Genomic DNA, 18,813 nt, shown 5'->3' with positions numbered 1-18,813 from the left:
ATCTATTTCCTTGTGTGTTTTTCTTCGTCTAGCTCTTTAGTCTCTTCGTATTCTACCTTTTTGTTTTGATGTTGCCTGATCAGGAATGAGAATCTAACCATTGAGATTTCGAGATTGAAAACGAGTTGTAAACTAACTTTGTTGAGATTCTAGAACGGAGGGAATCTAATTAGTCAGGGGTCGATTTTTCAATTCACACACAAAATAACAGCTGGATCGCATTTTATACTTTTGAGGGCGGCTAATGGTGATTATGACTTGTGAGCGATGATAATCAAATGGAGACACTCTCCACTAAGTAAAGAGACTGACACGTGCTCTTTGTCAAGCTCGTGACACTATCAGTCCATCGATGAGGATGAACAATCTAACTGCTCAGTCCAAAGGAACTCAACAAGACATGAACGAGATGATAAAAGTCTGCGATAAGTTGTAAGAGAAGAGATCGTTGGGTATTTGAATCATATTCCAACAGATTCATCAGCTTGCTCACTATTATTCCCAGTAACGGTTTCAGAGTAGACCCTTGTCTTGGAAAGACTTGATGCAGTCATCGAACATCTCATCTAATGACTTGAAAGACGTAAGTCCAAGTTCACGTATCTTTGTTGTGTCCAAACTATGAGGCATATCTTTCCCTTCTTCACTGCCGCACATGAGACAGTTTTATTTGTGCAAACGCATGCATATACATCAAAACATGTCTTGAAAAAAAGTCTAAAAAAATCTTAAGTGTGGCGTAAAGCAGAGGATGTATAGAGAGATAGTTACTTGGTCTCAAATGGGTATAACGGGTATTTGGTTCTTAGCATCTCAATGATCTCTGGCCAGTTAGCCACTGAACTAGACGAACATATGTATCTTCCTGATGCTTTAGGCTCTTCCATCGCTAAGATATGTGCAGCAACTACATCGTCTATGTGCACAAACCCTCCCCTGAAATTTGGGTATTCTCCAAGATCCCCTAAGAGTCAATCAAGATTAGCTCCGAACTCGGATTTATTTGTATATACACAAAGTTGATGTGTATAGATTCTCTAACCTTTGACAATGGACAGCAAAGTTAGAGGGGATCTCGTGGGTTTTGGACTAAGTATAGGACCGAACGAATATGAAGGGATCACTACAACTAGGTTTAGCTTCTTCTCGGCTGCGATCCTCAAGCTTCTTTCTCCCATAAAGTCTTTACATAACCATACCAGATCTACGTACATTTTCAGACTTTCAGAAAAGTAATGGATTTTGGCTAAAGAATGATGTAACAGTGAGGAAAGTTTCTTACATTGAAGCGTTTGCAGTAGTCGAGATCACTCCAATGCGATTCGTTGAGTGGAGACTCTTCTGTGGCGTCAAAACGGTAGCGGACTGTGGTTGAAGAAGATGTGAAAACAATCCTTTTCACAGTGTTTCTGGATTTTTCACAAGAGTTCATCAGATTCCTTGTTCCACTTATGTCAGATTTCATCAACTTCTCCTGAGGAACAAAGAAAAAAAAAAGCATCAATACCATCAATGATTTGATATGAGAGATACCAAAGAGAGCAAAATCCAGTGTTGATTACTTTATTTAACTGTGAATTAATCTGAAAAAGGAAAAAAATAAAAGAGATGTAAAATGTGTTTGACCAGATTATTGTTGTCAAGACAAACAGAAGCCTGAGAGGCGATGTGGAAGACTCCATCAACACCATAAACTGCCTCATCAAAGCTTCCCTCCACCGTTAGATCGGCTTCAAATATCTTCAACCTTTCTTTCGCTCCTTTCAACTCCCACAAAAACCTCACCTTCTCTTCATCTTCTTGGAATAAAAGAACACCAACAAAAAAAAAAACAGAGGAGACGAGCATTTTTGTGACAAAACAAAAACTGTTGGAGACGTACAAACAAAACATGGAATCTTTGTGAGAAAACAAAGTACCTGAGGAGTCTCTAACAGTTGTTCTAACGGAATGACCCAAGTCGAGAAGTGCCTTGACAACGTGAGATGCTATAAAGCTGGTCCCTCCAGTTACCAAATACTCTGCCATTTTGCTCGTCGCTTTTCTTCTGATCTTTTGGTGTAATGAGAAACTAGATTATGCGATTCATCATAATCCGGGTTAAGTTTCGTTTTCTCATTGACTTTTTGTATTGTAATTGTTCAAGTCAAATTTAATAAGATAGGACAAACTAGATTATTTTTTTTTTAATGAAATATAGCATTCTTAAGATCTATACATCTATAGGCTGGAGTATTGTTTAATAATTTCCTTTACAATATACAGTTTTATTCATATATATATAGAGCATATGTTATTATAGTTTTAAATGTAGGTTTTTTTATGGTTTTTACATCATCTAATTTGGATTAATTTTGAATTATTTAGAATAAAAAAGGACTATTTCAAATGAGTTTTCCGACAACAAGTCAACTTGTCAGCTATACATAATTCTTCTTTTGTCAGTGTCTTTTCTTAACTTTCTATTTAATATTTTGAAATCTAGAAATCATCGAAAACTAGAAATTCAAGTCACAAAAACAGTCACGAACCAGTAGCAATTGGGGTTGAAACTCGACGAACCAAAAATTGCTGCATCTATGTGACTCAGCGTTCAGGGATTTCATAGAGTAACGTCTAAGACGAAATAGACAGATTAACGACATCAGAAAACCTAAGCGATCAAATTTGAAGAGTTGCAAAGAGAACAAAACACCAGAATTTTAATTTCCCAATATATACGATATTAAATCATCACAGTAAACAATCGGAGAATCATTTTCAGTTTCCCGAGAAAATGAAAGAGAATTAGTACCTTTAGGATTAGAGGAAGCTCCTGAGCATGAGAAATTCTATCCCGATATTGCGGTTGAGGAAGAAGTAACAACTAAAGCCATATCTCTTGGAGAAAAAAAAAATACCCTCTTCTTCTTCTTCGATTGGTCTTAGATTAGGAGACTAAAAATCATCAAAATATTTTTATTAGGAGACTAAAAATCTAATAAAAAAACTGACAGGTTGGCCCAATGATTTCAGTGGGTTTGAAGCTAAATATTGATTATAGACGGATTAAAACCAAATATTCAAGTTGTTTTTTTCTTTTGACATCATTCAAGTTGTTTATAAAGAGTCAATAAGCATATAACATTGGTGCATTGACAAGCCCATACATCCCAACATACCATTTGGGTGATTACCAATTTACCACAAACATCAAATTGTTTAACTTTCTTTGGTACTAAATTTCTAAAAGAATGATTTTTTAGAAACTAAGGAACAATTAATCTTTAGTTAAAAATGTATTATTATCTCTCATTAAGCACTCTCTCATAAATTTAATAAGTTTAAATATGTACTCAATAACATTTTTGAAGTTTTTACAACTTATTAACATCAATTATTAGAAAATGTATAGAAAACCAATCTTTAAAAAACAAGAAAACAAATGAAATAATTAATCTTTTATAAATAGAGGGAGTACTTCTATTAAATGTAAAATAGCATCAATATTTTGCTGTCAAAAATAAAGGTTAAATGAAATGCAATCGATGAAATCCACCCTAATTCCCTTGTTCATAATTTTACGTCTTTTTATCATATACCTATAATGTTAGTAATTTAGCAATTTATCATTTACATTGATAAAATAATAATTATTGCTTCACAAATTTTCTCAAATATTTACAGAAAATGGAGAGCCAAAACTTTTTATGTTTGCACAGAAACGGATACTATATACGCACAATATATGTTTGACAAAAAAAGAGCTAAGATAATCATGCAGCAGGGTTCCACAAAAAAGTTCTTAATTGATAATAACCTTTTGAAAGTAATTACTTTTTCTGGCCCAAAAAACTGCTAATTACTTTCAAGGAACTAGAAAGACAGTGAACAAAATAGAGGCATGCCATTTTCTGGGAGGTTCACTAAGTTATTCCTTACTCCAGGTGACAAACGGCTAAATCTGAGATTTGAAATAACAACCGTAAACTTCCCAACCGAAGTCTGGAGATTAGTTAACTTGTGTAAATGAAAAACATATATAATAAATACCAAACTGTCATATAGTTGAGAGTTGGCAAATGGCAACTAATTTCTTTATTAATCCCAAAGTCGATACACGTTTCTTTCTTAATAATTGTATCTGTAATGTCCTCTGTGTACTTATTTATTTATTGTTTAAGGAAAAATATGGTTAGCCGCTGGTTGGTCCGACACCCCATAGATTTAATTTTGTATTATTGTACTCATTACCAGGACCATTGTTTTATTTTAGTATACTCTACACGTGTATGTGTGAATTGTAATGTGTGTATATAAGTATATTGTATAGTCGTCACTCCACAACAACTAATAATGGAATAATGGATATGATTATCCCTGATTTTGTTGTCGTTTAACTATATGATTATACTATGATGCTTTATAATTCTATTTCTTCGACATAACACCAATTAAGGCCCCAAAACAAACAAACGAAAACTGTAACACCAAATTCTTTGTTGTTGTTGTATCCACTTACGATTTACCGGCGATCATCTTGGGCGGTTTTGGAGATATCGCCATCGGATACAACCATCTAAAGCCGTAACAACAGTTAAAACATTAATTAACTCCACAATTCAATAAAACGATACGTGGTTCCAATGTCTACTAACAAATCTTAAATACATAAAATCGAGGTTTATTGAGTAGACATTAATGACTGGCTTATAAGTCTAAATCAGTCAAGTGACAAAAATGACATGAACAAATGCTTTAGTGAGAAGTTTTATTTGCTTTTCAAATTTCCATATTTGAACAGCCAAAAAACAAAAAAAAAAAATCCTCACGTTAGCATCAGCTCTATTTGGAGTATAAGTTCTCGAGTCACTAAAGTGCCTAAAGGTAGAGTGACTAAATACCTTATTGTTTCTTTAGACATATTTCTTGATTTCAGTTTTTCTCTGTTAAAATATACTACTTATCAGATATGTGCCTAAGAAAATCGAAATACATGGGCTACAAAAATTAGAAATACATTGGCTCTGATAGACAAAAATACGAAGAAATACATCAGTTTGGTTAGACTTTTTTGGGATCGTGTTGTCTATTTTGTTATTGAAATGTCGGCACAAAATAATGGCTTAGTTTTTCGGTTTGAGTTAGGATCGATTATAACAGATGACTTAAAATAAATGTCTTTCAAATAAATATTTGGATTTGGTTAGACTCAAAATTCAAATTCGGTTCGTTAAATATGGTAATTAATAAATTAATAGTTTTAACTTTCATCTTTTACAGGGAAGACAGTTAAACAGGATCTGACCTTTTTTATGGGTCCGATATATTGAGAGCGTTGAGAGCTAACCCTCGCTGTGTAACCTTTTGGTTTGAAATTTTACTACCAACCAAATAAATTTATTAATACCAAAACGACTGACACTTCTCACATTTTTTTACATATTCTTTTTAGGAAAAATTAAGATTCCAGGATCAACCAGATGGTTAGAAAGAAAAGTGGGTAAACAGACTTTACTCCTTAATCATTTGCTCCATAAATGACGTTTGTCTGGCTAGTGGCTACAACTGGAAAAGTGGAAATAAAGAAAGAACAACAATAGATTGGCAAATGAATCATAACGTGAATAAACAAAATTAAATAGAAATGGGTAGCTAGAGAGAGAGACAGAGAGAGAGAGCGTTGAGTGATGTGAGACTTGAGTCCATACATTAACTCCTCTCAACGCTCTGTTTCTCCTTTATATCACAAACCTTTTCTTCTTTCCCTTTGTCCCTCCAAAATCTCATAGGCAAAAAATCCTTTGCTATGGATCCCAAAATGACCGATTTCTCGAGCTCTGTGAAGCACAAATACGTGAAACTCGCTTACCAATACCTCGTAAACCACTTCCTTACCCTTCTTCTGATTCCAATCATAGCATACATAGCCGTGGAGCTTCTCCAAATGGGTCCAGAAGAGATCCTCAATCACTTGAACTCACTCCACTTCGATCTCCTTCACATCCTCTGTTCCTCTTTCCTAATCATATTCGTTTCAACAGTTTACTTCATGTCCAAGCCACGCACCGTCTACCTTGTGGACTACTCTTGCTACAAACCTCCCGTCACGTGCCGTGTCCCGTTCGCTACGTTCATGGAACACTCTCGTCTCAACCTCAAAGACAATCCCAAGAGCGTCGAGTTCCAGATGAGGATCCTCGAACGATCAGGCCTCGGTGAAGAGACTTGTCTCCCTCCAGCTATTCATTACATCCCTCCAATTCCAACCATGGAATCCGCAAGAAGCGAAGCAGAAATGGTTATCTTCACTGCCATGGACGATCTTTTCAAGAAAACAGGACTTAAACCTAAAGACATCGACATACTCATTGTTAACTGCTCTCTTTTCTCTCCAACGCCATCTCTCTCCGCAATGGTTATCAACAAGTACAAGCTAAGGAGTAACATCAAAAGCTTAAACCTTTCCGGGATGGGATGCAGCGCTGGTCTTATCTCTGTCGATGTAGCACGTGACTTGTTACAAGTCCATCCTAACTCCAACGCAGTTATAGTTAGCACAGAGATCATTACTCCTAATTATTACCAGGGCAAAGAGAGAGCTATGTTGCTCCCAAACTGCCTCTTCCGCATGGGAGCAGCAGCCATTCTTCTCTCTAACCGGAGATCTGACCGGTGGCGAGCTAAGTATAAGCTCTGCCACCTTGTCAGGACCCACAAGGGTGCGGAAGACAAGTCGTTCTACTGCGTTTACGAGCAGCAAGACAAGGAAGGTCACGTTGGAATCAACTTGTCTAAAGATCTCATGGCCATCGCTGGAGATGCCTTGAAGTCTAACATCACCACCATAGGTAACTAACTAACAATTTACTATATTAAAACAAAATTTGATCATACTTATGACTTTTTTTTCCCAATTATCAATCATGATTTTAATGGCTGGATTGGTTCAAACGTAGTGTCTTATTTATATTTTTAAAAAGTTAAAAAATTCAGTATTTTTTGCAATAAATTTCAAGATGTATAGAATTATGGGTTCATATGAAATAAATGTTTAATATTTACATAAAATTTTTTTTTGAATGAATTAGGTCCTCTGGTTCTACCGGCATCGGAGCAGCTTCTCTTCCTCACATCACTAATCGGACGTAAAATATTTAATCCGAAGTGGAAGCCGTACATACCGGATTTCAAGATGGCCTTCGAGCATTTCTGCATCCACGCAGGAGGAAGAGCCGTGATCGACGAGCTTCAGAAGAGTCTACAGCTGTCGGGAGAACACGTGGAGGCTTCGAGAATGACGTTGCATAGGTTTGGTAACACGTCTTCGTCTTCGTTGTGGTATGAGCTTAGCTACATCGAGGCCAAAGGGAGGATGAAGAGAGGCGATAGGGTTTGGCAGATCGCGTTTGGGAGTGGATTCAAATGTAACTCCGCCGTTTGGAAATGTAACCGGACGATCAAGTCACCAACGGAGGGACCATGGTCGGATTGTATCGACCGATACCCTGTCTTTATCCCTGAAGTTGTCAAGCTTTGAACAAGTCTCTCTGTCTCTCTCTCGCCTAGTGTGTTTTAGAATTTTATATATTTATAATATTGAAAAAATAATAGAGAAAAAGTGAAAGAGACGATCAAATACCATAAATGTTCATATCTGCGTATACTTTACTTGCATCTCTACTTTTTCATTTGGAGTATTTTATTTTTTATTTTTTTTCTTCTGTTAGTTTTCTTGTGATATAATTTGTGATGAATCAAATTTTAAAATTTATTATTTATTTTAGTAATTTTTTTCCCCTTGAAACTGCTGTCCTGATCTGACGAGTTATTGTTAAGGTTGCTGCGGTGATAAAGGCTAAAGAAATGAGAAGCTTCTTTGGGTTTGACCGATAAAGGTAATGTGTAGTAAATGTGGGGTAATAATGACTAATATGGGGCATATCACACATTTGTCAGAACTGATAGCATACTTAAATCCATTTTGACTTCATGCACGGAAATTGTGGTGAGAACCGTAAAGTGATTTTTTTTTTTTCTTTTATCGTACAAATATGTAACTGGATACACGAATGCCACGGGTTAAACGAGTTTAATTACTAAATACTATATAGTACTCCAAAATAAGTTGAGCAAAGAATTGTGATTTCTAAAACTGGGTCTTGTAAAAGGAACCAGGAAACTCTAGAAGTATACTTTAAGATATTAATAAATTAGTAGTTTCTTAGTAAATGTTGATTATGTACTATCTAGTATCTAGTGACGGATCTAGAAAAAAATTTAGTTAAAGACATAAATTATTAGTAGAGAGCATTTTATTTTTACCATTACATTAAATTTATTTTTAATTAAATTTGCCTAAATATTTAAAAAAAAATAAAAAGAGTGGAAGCACTGGACTTCAATACTAATTCACTCGTTCCGCCCCTGCTATCTAATATAATAGTCCCTATATGACTAAATTTACAATCTACTATCTAAACACATTTGTGTTCTTACTTTTACACTCATCACTTCAAGACATATTTGGCGGATCGATCCTTTAAAACTAGTCATTTTCGGAATACACCGAGCAGGCATTGTCATCTTTAAAACAAAAGAAAAAAAAATGAATGAAACTTGTGGAAGGGGTAAAAGAAATGCGGTGTCAGTCTCACCATAGTTATATTGGATTAGGATAGATAACTACAATATAATTCTGGGCGGTTCTTTAAATGCTTTAAATGTTGTAATATCTAAAAAGCAACAATACGTAAAACTGCAGTCTAGTCATGTGGTTAGTTTGTTGCCTCGCCAATGCTATATTTTAGTTTCTTGCTATTTACCAATGCCTTTCCATCTCTTGCCACATTCCTATTTTTTTCTCCCCGATGAATCTGTTGAAATATATTATCAAAGCTTGTAGTGAAGGACCGAAGGTAATCCTTGAAATCTAACGTGGAAGTACAGCCATTGCTTTTTAAAAATACAGAAAATTAAAGTAATACAAAACTTGATGGATGGTGGAACCAAAGGCAATAGCCAAGTCGTTTGTGATGCGGAACCAAATCGTTGGACTCGTTTGGCGTATGATCTCACAGGATGATATAAATCCAAGAACAATGTTCTCTCCACCATTTCTCAATGATTTCAATTACGATGATAAATGGGCAACCAATTCTGATTTGTGGAGAGAAGCATACTGAAATATCAACTGTAAGCAGACTCCATAAAGAAAATCGTACGAGATTTAGTGGGCTTCTAGTAGAATTTGAAAAGTGAAGTTCGTTTTCCAGAGTTCTTTTAACAATTATCGGCCCACATACACTTAAATTCTCAGCCAACGCATTATGTATCTAGCCCCAAATAACATGTAGATGCTGAATCGCTGATTGCTGGAGAAGAACCAAAATTAACAGAAGTCCTCCGTCAAACCGGATATCACGAAGAGAGAACTAAACCGAGTTCAAACCAACATAAACAACAATAAAAATCTTAATAACAGTTTTTTTTTTCTTACGAATTATTACAATTTTTTTCCTTACGATTTATATAAATGTAAATGGTTTGATTAGATTGAAACATAACTTACGCATGTATCTGTGATAGATTCGTTACATAAGGCCAAATATATATGACCACGAATAGTTTGTGGTCATTTGTTAGTATGTAGAATGATTGGATAGCTGATACCTCGTTCGTTTGCTATTTTGTGGCCTATCCAAGGCCACTAGTAGTCATATTCGTTTCCTATGAAGACTAAAATTGCTGTAATTTTGTGTGTGTAAATAATCACATATTGGTTATGGACTGACCAAGATTTTTTTCATCTATTTCATAATATTTGTTTTCGTGGCTGTGTCGTAGCTAAAGTATATGGTCACAGAAAGTTCATGGTAATGATCATATCTAATTTATATTGTAAATTGTATGGGATGTTATAACCAAAGAGTCTTCCAAAAATACAACACATATGTTCAAAGATATGTGTATGCTTTTATGTTGCCAGAAATTTTTCTAGTATACTAACCAACTTCGATTTATTTTCTCTTTTTTTTTGCAACAACAGCATATAAAGATTTGTATCTTTAACTAGTTTGTAGTAACCAAACATGGGGTTTTTGGTTAAATTTGGTTATTTCTTTCTTTTTGGGTAGCAAAGGTTTCTACTTTTTTTTGTTCTTTACTTCAGAATTATCATTTAAAAAATGATAATTTGCAAGTGTTCCAAAGAAGATTTGCATGTTAATCTTTTATAAGCGTCTCATAATGTCATTTTGTCATTTAGATTTTCGTACTTAAATATAAACATCCCGAAACCTTGGCAACCAGAAAAGAATGAAATAACAAAAACCACAAAAAGTCTTCAATAAACAAACGCAAACAGAAATAAAAATAACGATGAAGGAAAGCGACAAGAAGGACCACACGAGAAATCCATTGGATAAAGAAGCTGACCAATTAAAACACAATTACAAAGATCATATTCAGAACTCAACCAATCAAAATCCAGATAAGGCCTCAAAGTGGGTCCCGATTGAAAGACATAAACACCCAAAAAGTACATAAAATTTTATTACTTAAAAATCCACTGACAAAAGAGAACGCACCGGGACATGTCCTCTTAATCTCAAACTCTCACTGCCCCAATTTTCTAGGAGTACACTAAAATCTAACTTTTTGCAGAGAGCAATAATTTTGAGAAAAAGAATTCAATTATTGAAGTCAGAACTCGAAATCGAAAGCCCTCGTGCTCTCTCTCGTCTCGTTGTTGATGTTGGTTTATTCGAGTTTATAAGAAGATGAAAAGTGTGGCGAATGCTGTTGGAGCTAAGACGGCGAGAGCCTGCGACAGCTGCGTGAAGAGACGGGCACGGTGGTATTGCGCCGCCGACGATGCTTTTCTTTGCCAATCTTGCGACAGTTTGGTCCACTCTGCGAACCCTCTCGCTCGCCGGCACGAGAGAGTTCGTTTGAAGTCGTCGGCTAGCCCGAAGCATAGCAACCACAACCACAACCACTCAGCTTCTTCTTCTTCTCCTCTGCACGAAGCTGCCACGTGGCATCACGGGTTCACTCGTAAAGCCAGGACACCGCGTGGCTCTGGCAAGAAGAGCCATCCGTCGATTTTCCACGACTTGGTGCCGGAGATTAGCGTGGAGGACCAGACGGATAGCTACGAGCTAGAAGAGCAGCTGATTTGTCAAGTGCCGGTTCTTGATCCAATGGTGGCCGAGCAATTCTTAAACGACGTCGTCGAGCCGAAGATAGAGTTTCCTACGATGAGAAGCGGTGTTATGATCCATGAGGATCAGGAGGACGAAGACAACAACGCCGAGAGTTGTCTAAATGGGTTTTTCCCGACAGACATGGAGCTCGAGGAGTTCGCTGCTGACGTGGAGATTCTACTTGGTCGCGGGTTAGACACCGAGTCTTATGCCATTGAGGAGCTAGGTTTATCATCAAACTCAGAGATGTTCAAAATCGAAAAAGACGAGCTAGAAACAGAAGAAGAAACAAAAGCCATCATGAACATGGGAATTATATGCGATGAGGATCGGGACGACGACCGGGATGGAATGGTGCCGTTTGAGCTGAGCTTTGATTACGAGTCGCACAAGACGACGACATACGAAGAAGAGGAGGTAATAATAAAGAAGGTTGAAAAAAGTAGTCTTGGTGAGTGTATTAAGGTGGAGGAAGAAGAGCAGAAGAATGTTCTGATGCTGAGATTAAACTATGACTCAGTGATTTCCACTTGGGGAGGCCAAGGTCCACCATGGACATCAGGAGATCCACCTGAACTAGACATAGACATCAGTGGCTGGCCAGCTATTTCCATGGTACGTATATATGTAATATAAACTCATTCTTTAGAAATATCAAAGTGGGTTTTCTCTAGAATGAGTATAATGGTTCATGTCTCTTAATTATAACTTGCGATTGTGTATTTAGGTGGGAAATGGAGGAGAAAGTCATCATCAAAAGCAGTACGTTGGTGGATGTTTACCTTCAAGTGGGTTTGGAGATGGAGGCAGAGAAGCTAGGGTTTCGAGGTACAGAGAGAAGAGGAGGACGAGGTTGTTTTCTAAGAAGATAAGGTACGAGGTTCGTAAATTGAATGCGGAGAAAAGACCTCGAATGAAAGGAAGATTCGTTAAGAGAGCCTCGCTTGCTGTTTCTGCTGCCAATTCACCAATAGGTCTGAATTACTGAATATTCATGTTATATCTTAGCTCACTCTTACTTTTTCTTTTTACAAACCAAAAAAAAAAAGAATTTAAAGTTTTGGTGACTTTTTTTTTTCTTCTGTAACGACGGACGTTTTTTGCACTTGGAGTTGGTTTGTACATAGGAATAACTAATAATGTGACGACTTTCTTGTAAGGATAGCACTGATGTATATAAATCTGGTAATAAGAATGTGAATAGGTATTTTGATTGGTAAAATTACAATAGGTGTTCACCTCTCATACCGAATTTGAACAAACATAACTATTCTCAAACCAAAAATTAACTGATTTTTCTTGGCACATATGTATATCAGCACCGTTACTTTTCTATAAAACAAAAGGGATGAAAACTAAACCGGTACCAATATATCTGCAAGCAAACTAAACCAACGAAATCAAAGTCCATTAAGCACTCATATTTTTAATTATGATATATTTATATATGATGTTTTTTTCCAAACCTTTGTAACAACAATAGTTAATGCAATTTTAGAATATTTATCAATATTTCTGGTTATTTTATGACCCAACTGAAGTCAAAAGGAAAACCAAAAAAGCGGCAGACAAAAAAAAAAACCCAAAAAGGTGTTTAGACCGATCCCGAAACACTTGAGTCTACCAATTTGGTAGTTTATTCTGAATAAAATGCTTCCAATCCAAACAAAACCAAACCGGAAAATCGTATGTTCATACTTAACGAACGTTAAAATTAAAAACGTATTTTGTTAGAACTACTACATTATTTTGAAAGTATCAGAGTTACCGAATTGGGATTCGTAATAGAAATAGCGTGACAGCCAATTACAATAAGCACTATGAACCAAGTTTTACGTGATTGTCCCTACCAATTTATATGTAGCATTTTTTCTGTATAGTCCAATTCCTTTTTTAATTTCTAGCGAAGAGGAAACTGGCAACTAATTAACTACCACACAAGCGTAAATTGGACCAACTGGCTATCAGCGTTTACACAAAATATCCGCATACATCATTATCAACAAGCCATTATTGATTTAAAACTGTGGTACATTAAGAACTGTTACTTTTGGTGGCGCTTAAATTTTGGTAAGATGGATAATTACAAAGAATATTGGTTAGTAAGTTCTATAATATGATTACTAAAATTACTACGTAGAACGGGTAAATAAAGTACGGGTGTATAATACATTACAGAAACGTTTAAAGTTATCAGAAATCTTTTTGTTTGTGTTGTTATAAAGGAGAAAAACGTCCAATTCATAAAAAGACATTACATAACTAAAAGATTGTAGAAGTCACATCGTGGGATGTTGTTGTGTAGCTAAGAGTTGGGTCCGCACGAAGGAGCATAGAGAGGCATTGGCTTTGTAACTTATATCACATTCAACCTTCGATTTGCCGCTTCTCCTGTTACAGTTACTGGATAGTAGATAAAAGGTACGTACATAGAAAAAGTATTAATAATATTTTGTATATTTTAATGGAGTGCATGCAAAGCTGATCAAGTGTAGACTTTGTGGTTCAAAACTTTAAGATTTTTAAATAGTTTTAGCCAAAATAGAAAAGTTGTGGCTATGGGAAGTGAGTGAGATACCCATTTAACATGCACTAATCTCTAATCCGAAGGTTATGAAGCCAAGAACTTCTTGTATACTATTTTTTTTTGTAGAAAATTCCTTTTCGAATAAATTCAACAAACAAAAAAGCTGTGAATCCCGTCTTATTTGGACCAAATCAATAGAGAGATTTGCAAACATTGAAAGGGCAATTGGACCCACCAAATTAAATTGAAATCTTGGATTTTTGTAATCATTTAGTTCATATTAAGGGAAGGGTGGCTCATGGCTGTCTTTTTGAGCTGAAACTGAAATGACATGTATGTGGTCCTCTCCTCTCTTCTATAAAGTCTTTTCAAAATTTAAAATACAACCTCAAATAAAAACGAGTAAATCCAAAACGTAAGGGACCGTCATTTTGATTAAACCCCGTTTGGCATCTTCGTTATTTAGAAGATATATAACGAAACCCCGTTTGGCATATCCCCTTATTCCTATGATATTTTCATGGGGACCCTTCAAAAATATCTCTACTTCGTTGTATTTTCTTCATCATACAATACAAAATGAGATCAGGTTGAAACAATCTATACGAATTCAAGTAGAACCAAAGCCCAATTAGTTAGTCAACGGACTCACTTCGGCCCTCTTCATCTTGTGTGTTTAAGTGGAATGATATAGCCAATTTATCAATAACGCTTTTTTATTCCTTAAAAGTTGAACTATATTACAAAAGACGATGACGCTTTACAAAAAGAGATTCTAGTTGTTTTCCTTTGTGACATGCAGAAAATTTAGAAAGACAGATCCCATTGCTGTAGACGAATTATATAAGAAGACAAAACTTATTTGATAGGTCGAATATATATGCAAAACCGATATTTGACAACAAATATATATGCAAAACCGAGGAAGGATTTTTGACTTGCAACAGCAGCATGAAGTTGAACTTGGCAAAGATGAAAGTGATGATTTCACAGCATAATGCATATGCGGGACATGATTCTAAGCGGTTAAACATTATATAGTTGACTTAAAATAATAGTGTACTGCAAAGGATTTTACTCGACTAGAGGATTAACGGACTGAAAGTGTTTTTTTTCTCATTCGAGTAAGACCTCTTTGCGGTACACTTTGATTTCAAATCCTTTTTTCTGCCCTTAAGGTGGAGAACTGAACCAATTGTTCTCTTTCTTTATCATCAAATGATCGACTATAATAAAGTTGTAGTTGCGTTACGTCCTAATCACATACAAATTTATTTTGTGAAAAAAGGTTATTTTGTGAAATGAACATACAGCACTTAAGAAACAGAGTTACGGTAAAAGATGCATGATGTGACCTAGGCCCGGTTGTATCCATGTGCCAAAGGTGAAAATGCACATGGACCAGTTTCCCTCTTTTTAGCAAATTTTGTCTTAATTTGGGGTCCAAATTTTTGCTAAAATAGAATTTGAGAATAATTTAGTAGAACTGCATCCTTTTGTAGGAATTGCACATGATCCAATATTTTTTAAATGAACCGGGCATGATGTGAATCTATCTCTGGATGCAAGATTTGAACTGGACCGTAAAAGCCCAAGGAACACAAAGTGTTGGAGGATAGAGCGATCAATAAGTTAAAGAGGAGGAGAATGTGGAGACAATGTCATCTTCATGTCTCATGAGTGAAGTTTGTGTTTTTTTTTTGGTATAAGTGAATTTTAATATGTTTTATTAATTTGTATGAAAAAAAAAGTCAAAACGACAGTTATTATTAAACGACAGGTATAGAGTAATAGTTTGTTAGCCGAGTTTGTTTGTTAATGGAGTTAGTAGAAGAAGTCAAAAGTTCATGTAGTTTTGGGTCAATGGAGTTATTATTAAAACGACAGGTATAGAGTAATAGTTTGTTAGCCGAGTTTGTTTGTTATCGGAGTTAGTAGAAGAAGTCGAAAGTTCATGTAGTTTTGGATCAATGGAGCTAAGTGTAATTTATGATTGTTGTTTTTCTTGTATTTATTTTTTTAATTAAAGGTACGGTTTAGAGTTTTTACGTCAAATGTTATTTGTACGGTGACTTTGACAATGGGCCCATTCGTCCAATCCCATGTAACGGATTACATGCTTAACGTCCACACGTATGCCATGGTTCTTCTTCTTCTTCTTTTTATCTTTTATTGTCCCACGATTGATGGTTCTATGCTGAATTGCTGATCCATATGTGTTTTTAACTTTTTTATTACTGTGTTATAGTATTACTGATGCAATGTTGAATGACTTGATTTGATTTTAGATGGCTCATTTTTTGTTTTTTTTTTTTTTAACTTCGAGAGAAGAAAACTTTATTTGTGAAAATTACGTCAATTGAAGTGGGTCCTTTGGTGGTACTGGTGACCAAAAAGAAAGGTGGGTCTACTCCTCCTTCGTTAAGACAACCCTCCCTTACTATTAGATGCCCACCCCTAAATGCTTCTTCTTCTCTCTTTCTCTTGTAGAGGTTTTGGTGTTGGTCATTCAATTATTTATTCTCCTATTCCCCCTTTTGAATTCTAGTGATTTATTGCTTTAAGCCTTATATATTTGTCTTTCTAGTGGTAAAAAACTAAACACAATTATATCAATGTTTCTAAAAAAAAAAAAAAGTTGTGTCATAAGGACTTATCATGATCGTACATAGCAGTAAATGTTTTTTTCCCCCCCCACAAATTACATGTCTTAATAATTTTCCTTATTTATCCTTCATAGAACAATCAAGAATAGGAAAACTATGAAAAAGGAGTCCCGAAGAATTTAGCCTATGACTTATCTATAAACGAGAAAGCAGCAGAGGATTAAAAGAAGGAAAATATCACAATTTTTTTATAAAAAAAAATATTCATAGAAAATGGTCTAAAATTTGTTGAATGCGGACCTCTACAAACCAAAGAGAAATCAGAAAGCCCTGATGACAAGGACAAAACATATAAACAAGAGAAAAATATACACATATTTTATTCTCATAAAAGTTTAAGACAAACAACAAACTGATTACTGAAATAATTAAAGTTACGGAGTTGATCTCAATCACTACATGTATGCATTATCATCGATGGATGTGGAACACTAAGAAAATGTAAAGATGTTTTATTATTTATTAGTATAGGGAAACTTAGCAACACAGCAAATTCATGCCATTTTACTTTAATCTTTACAACAGCGAACGATCTTTTGATTCCAATGTCATTATAACCAAAATGTCCTCATTTAAGAAATAAATACAGGCAAAGTGAGGTAAAAAACAAGGGTTATTTGGGAAAATAAGAGTTCAAAAGAAGATGGAAGAAAATAAAAGAATTGACTTGACGTAATGGACTAACTAGTTGTGAAGAGGATCTGGGGCACTAGGGATCTTTCTATAGGAATCTTCAAAGCGAGTGTTGTTGTTTCTGATAAGACCAAAAGATCTTCCCTTAAAGTACCTTTGGAAGAGTCGTTGAACATCGTCGTCGTCGTCTTTCTTGTTCTTGGAGGCGAGGGTATTTCCGTCTTTTCCAAGATGGTTGTCTTCTGACAGTTCCCGGACGTGTCCTTCCCGGAAAAGCCAGATCTGGAACAGAGAGATGAGTAAGAGAGCGACGGAGAAAGTCATCAAAATGTCTCGACAACCCATACAGAAAAGAAAATGAAGATCAAGAACAAGAAAGAGAATGTTTTGATGAGGTAACAAGATGAGTGAGAGATTTGTTTTTTGATATGACAAGAAGGTCAGAGATTGTTATAGTCCGAAAACTCCATCTCTCTCTCTGTCTCTCTCTCTCTGTCTCTCTCTCTCCCTCAACCGTAGGGAAGATGACGGGCGTGCTGTGTCATTGACTCATTTGTAATTCAAGTGAGTCTCTGTCTCTGTCGTTATCTATGTCTCTGTTTTGTTCTTTTTTTTTGTTCATATATATAAATATGAAATAGCTGTTACATATAGATATTCCATTTGAATATCTATATACGGTGTCTGTAATTACAATTATGTTTTAAGATTTACTGATTTGGGTTTCTTGTCACATGCATGTGCCTTCGATATTCTCTGTTTATTCCTCGGTTGGTTATGAATATATATGGTCCAACATTTTGAATATATGATTCGTTGATATATTAATAGAGTGGTCCAACCACAAATGTATGGAAAGAAAAAGATCATAATCATGAGTTGCATTCCCAAGAGAGGTTCAGTTTCTGTAGCGTTGGAAATTAATTAATAAATTCAATTTATTTTGGCAGACAATTGATATTTCTAGCTACCCGACGGAGAAGTATTGAAGAAAATGTACAACAATAGAGGAACGGAACAGAACAAACAAAAAGAAGAAGGTAAAACCTTACGTTTCAGTGTGTCGGTGTTCAAAATTGAAGACAAAGAGATATAGAATGGAGGCGTAGTAGCAACGTTGAAAATATTCACTCAAAACATAATACACAATGTAAACTAATTATCTACAGATATAAGCAGAAAACAAACAAGAAGTATTGTGCTATTCTTGTTTGGTTTGATCGTTGGTCTTTTCCGACTTGTTATTGTGTTTTATTTGTTGTTACGTAGATTTTGGTCTTTTCTGCTTCTCATTGTTCTTCTCTCTGTAACTGGACTTACAACAATATAAAAAAAAATGGTATAAAACTTACCATTCATGCCAAATTAGTACTCTACAGAATAAATAATGTAAAAAATGATAGTGTTATAGAGAAGTTTAAAATATAACAAATTAGTATATGCATGATTGTGTTAAACTTAGTTAAAGTATATATATATATATATATATATATATATATATATATATATATTTCTTGACAAACAGGATATGTCTAGTTGAGTCAATGGTCACATGGGTATGTCTGATAAGAAAAATAAAATAAAAGATTTAAAAATGTAATATCAAATTCAGATTGTTTAGAACTATTGGGGCCAGTAGCAAAAATTAGATTCAGTAATCAGACTCGTCTTCGCAATTCACGAGAGCTCCAACAACTACTATGTGTTCTTTTTCACATGAAATGCTAGATTGCTTGGAAAGTGTGTTCAAGATATCTGTTTATAATTTCGAGAAACGTTTCGAAATTAAAATCTGTTATAA

At 35.1% G+C, this 18,813-nt stretch overlaps 4 protein-coding genes across 4 annotated transcripts; 2 read left to right on the top strand and 2 right to left on the bottom strand.

Annotated features, from left to right (window-relative positions):
- Nucleotides 1–242: 242 nt before the first annotated feature.
- On the bottom strand, nucleotides 243–3,000 carry LOC18992413 (tetraketide alpha-pyrone reductase 2). The gene is given in 8 exon segments (XM_024152020.1): nucleotides 243–646; nucleotides 772–964; nucleotides 1,043–1,162; nucleotides 1,165–1,204; nucleotides 1,283–1,474; nucleotides 1,627–1,796; nucleotides 1,920–2,071; nucleotides 2,795–3,000. Coding segments are annotated over 7 exon segments (957 nt in total). The 5' UTR covers nucleotides 2,029–2,071; nucleotides 2,795–3,000; the 3' UTR covers nucleotides 243–513.
- Nucleotides 3,001–5,668: 2,668 nt separating this feature from the next.
- LOC18992412 (3-ketoacyl-CoA synthase 5) lies at nucleotides 5,669–7,756 on the top strand. Its single transcript, XM_006415810.2, has 2 exons — nucleotides 5,669–6,830; nucleotides 7,071–7,756. The coding sequence occupies exons 1-2, from the start codon at nucleotides 5,789–5,791 to the stop codon at nucleotides 7,517–7,519; spliced, it is 1,491 nt and encodes a 496-aa protein (XP_006415873.1). The 5' UTR covers nucleotides 5,669–5,788; the 3' UTR covers nucleotides 7,520–7,756.
- A 2,797-nt stretch (nucleotides 7,757–10,553) lies between these two features.
- Nucleotides 10,554–12,408, top strand: LOC18992411 (zinc finger protein CONSTANS-LIKE 16). Its single transcript, XM_006415809.2, has 2 exons — nucleotides 10,554–11,801; nucleotides 11,914–12,408. The coding sequence occupies exons 1-2, from the start codon at nucleotides 10,761–10,763 to the stop codon at nucleotides 12,172–12,174; spliced, it is 1,302 nt and encodes a 433-aa protein (XP_006415872.1). The 5' UTR covers nucleotides 10,554–10,760; the 3' UTR covers nucleotides 12,175–12,408.
- Nucleotides 12,409–16,854: 4,446 nt separating this feature from the next.
- LOC18992410 (CLAVATA3/ESR (CLE)-related protein 43) lies at nucleotides 16,855–17,515 on the bottom strand. Its single transcript, XM_006415808.2, has one exon. It carries the CDS (start codon nucleotides 17,355–17,357, stop codon nucleotides 17,064–17,066), a length of 294 nt encoding a protein of 97 aa, XP_006415871.1. The 5' UTR covers nucleotides 17,358–17,515; the 3' UTR covers nucleotides 16,855–17,063.
- Nucleotides 17,516–18,813: the final 1,298 nt, after the last annotated feature.

Source organism: Eutrema salsugineum, unplaced genomic scaffold, assembly GCF_000478725.1.
Source record: "Eutrema salsugineum unplaced genomic scaffold, Eutsalg1_0 scaffold_5, whole genome shotgun sequence".
Classification (NCBI taxonomy): Eukaryota; Viridiplantae; Streptophyta; class Magnoliopsida; order Brassicales; family Brassicaceae; genus Eutrema; species Eutrema salsugineum.
Note: the sequence above shows the minus strand (reverse complement) of the source record. Positions and strands in the feature narration are given on the sequence as shown.

What these genes read in the sequence shown, in the direction of transcription:
- LOC18992412 (XM_006415810.2), top strand. Translation starts at nt 5,789, where the DNA reads ATGGATCCCAAAATGACCGATTTCTCGAGCTCTGTGAAGCACAAATAC. An exon ending in GTCTAACATCACCACCATAG is followed by an intron (nt 6,831 to 7,070) that starts GTAACTAACTAA and finishes TGAATGAATTAG; the next exon opens with GTCCTCTGGTTCTACCGGCA.
- LOC18992411 (XM_006415809.2), top strand. Translation starts at nt 10,761, where the DNA reads ATGAAAAGTGTGGCGAATGCTGTTGGAGCTAAGACGGCGAGAGCCTGC. An exon ending in GCTGGCCAGCTATTTCCATG is followed by an intron (nt 11,802 to 11,913) that starts GTACGTATATAT and finishes TTGTGTATTTAG; the next exon opens with GTGGGAAATGGAGGAGAAAG.
- LOC18992410 (XM_006415808.2), bottom strand. Translation starts at nt 17,357, where the DNA reads ATGGGTTGTCGAGACATTTTGATGACTTTCTCCGTCGCTCTCTTACTC.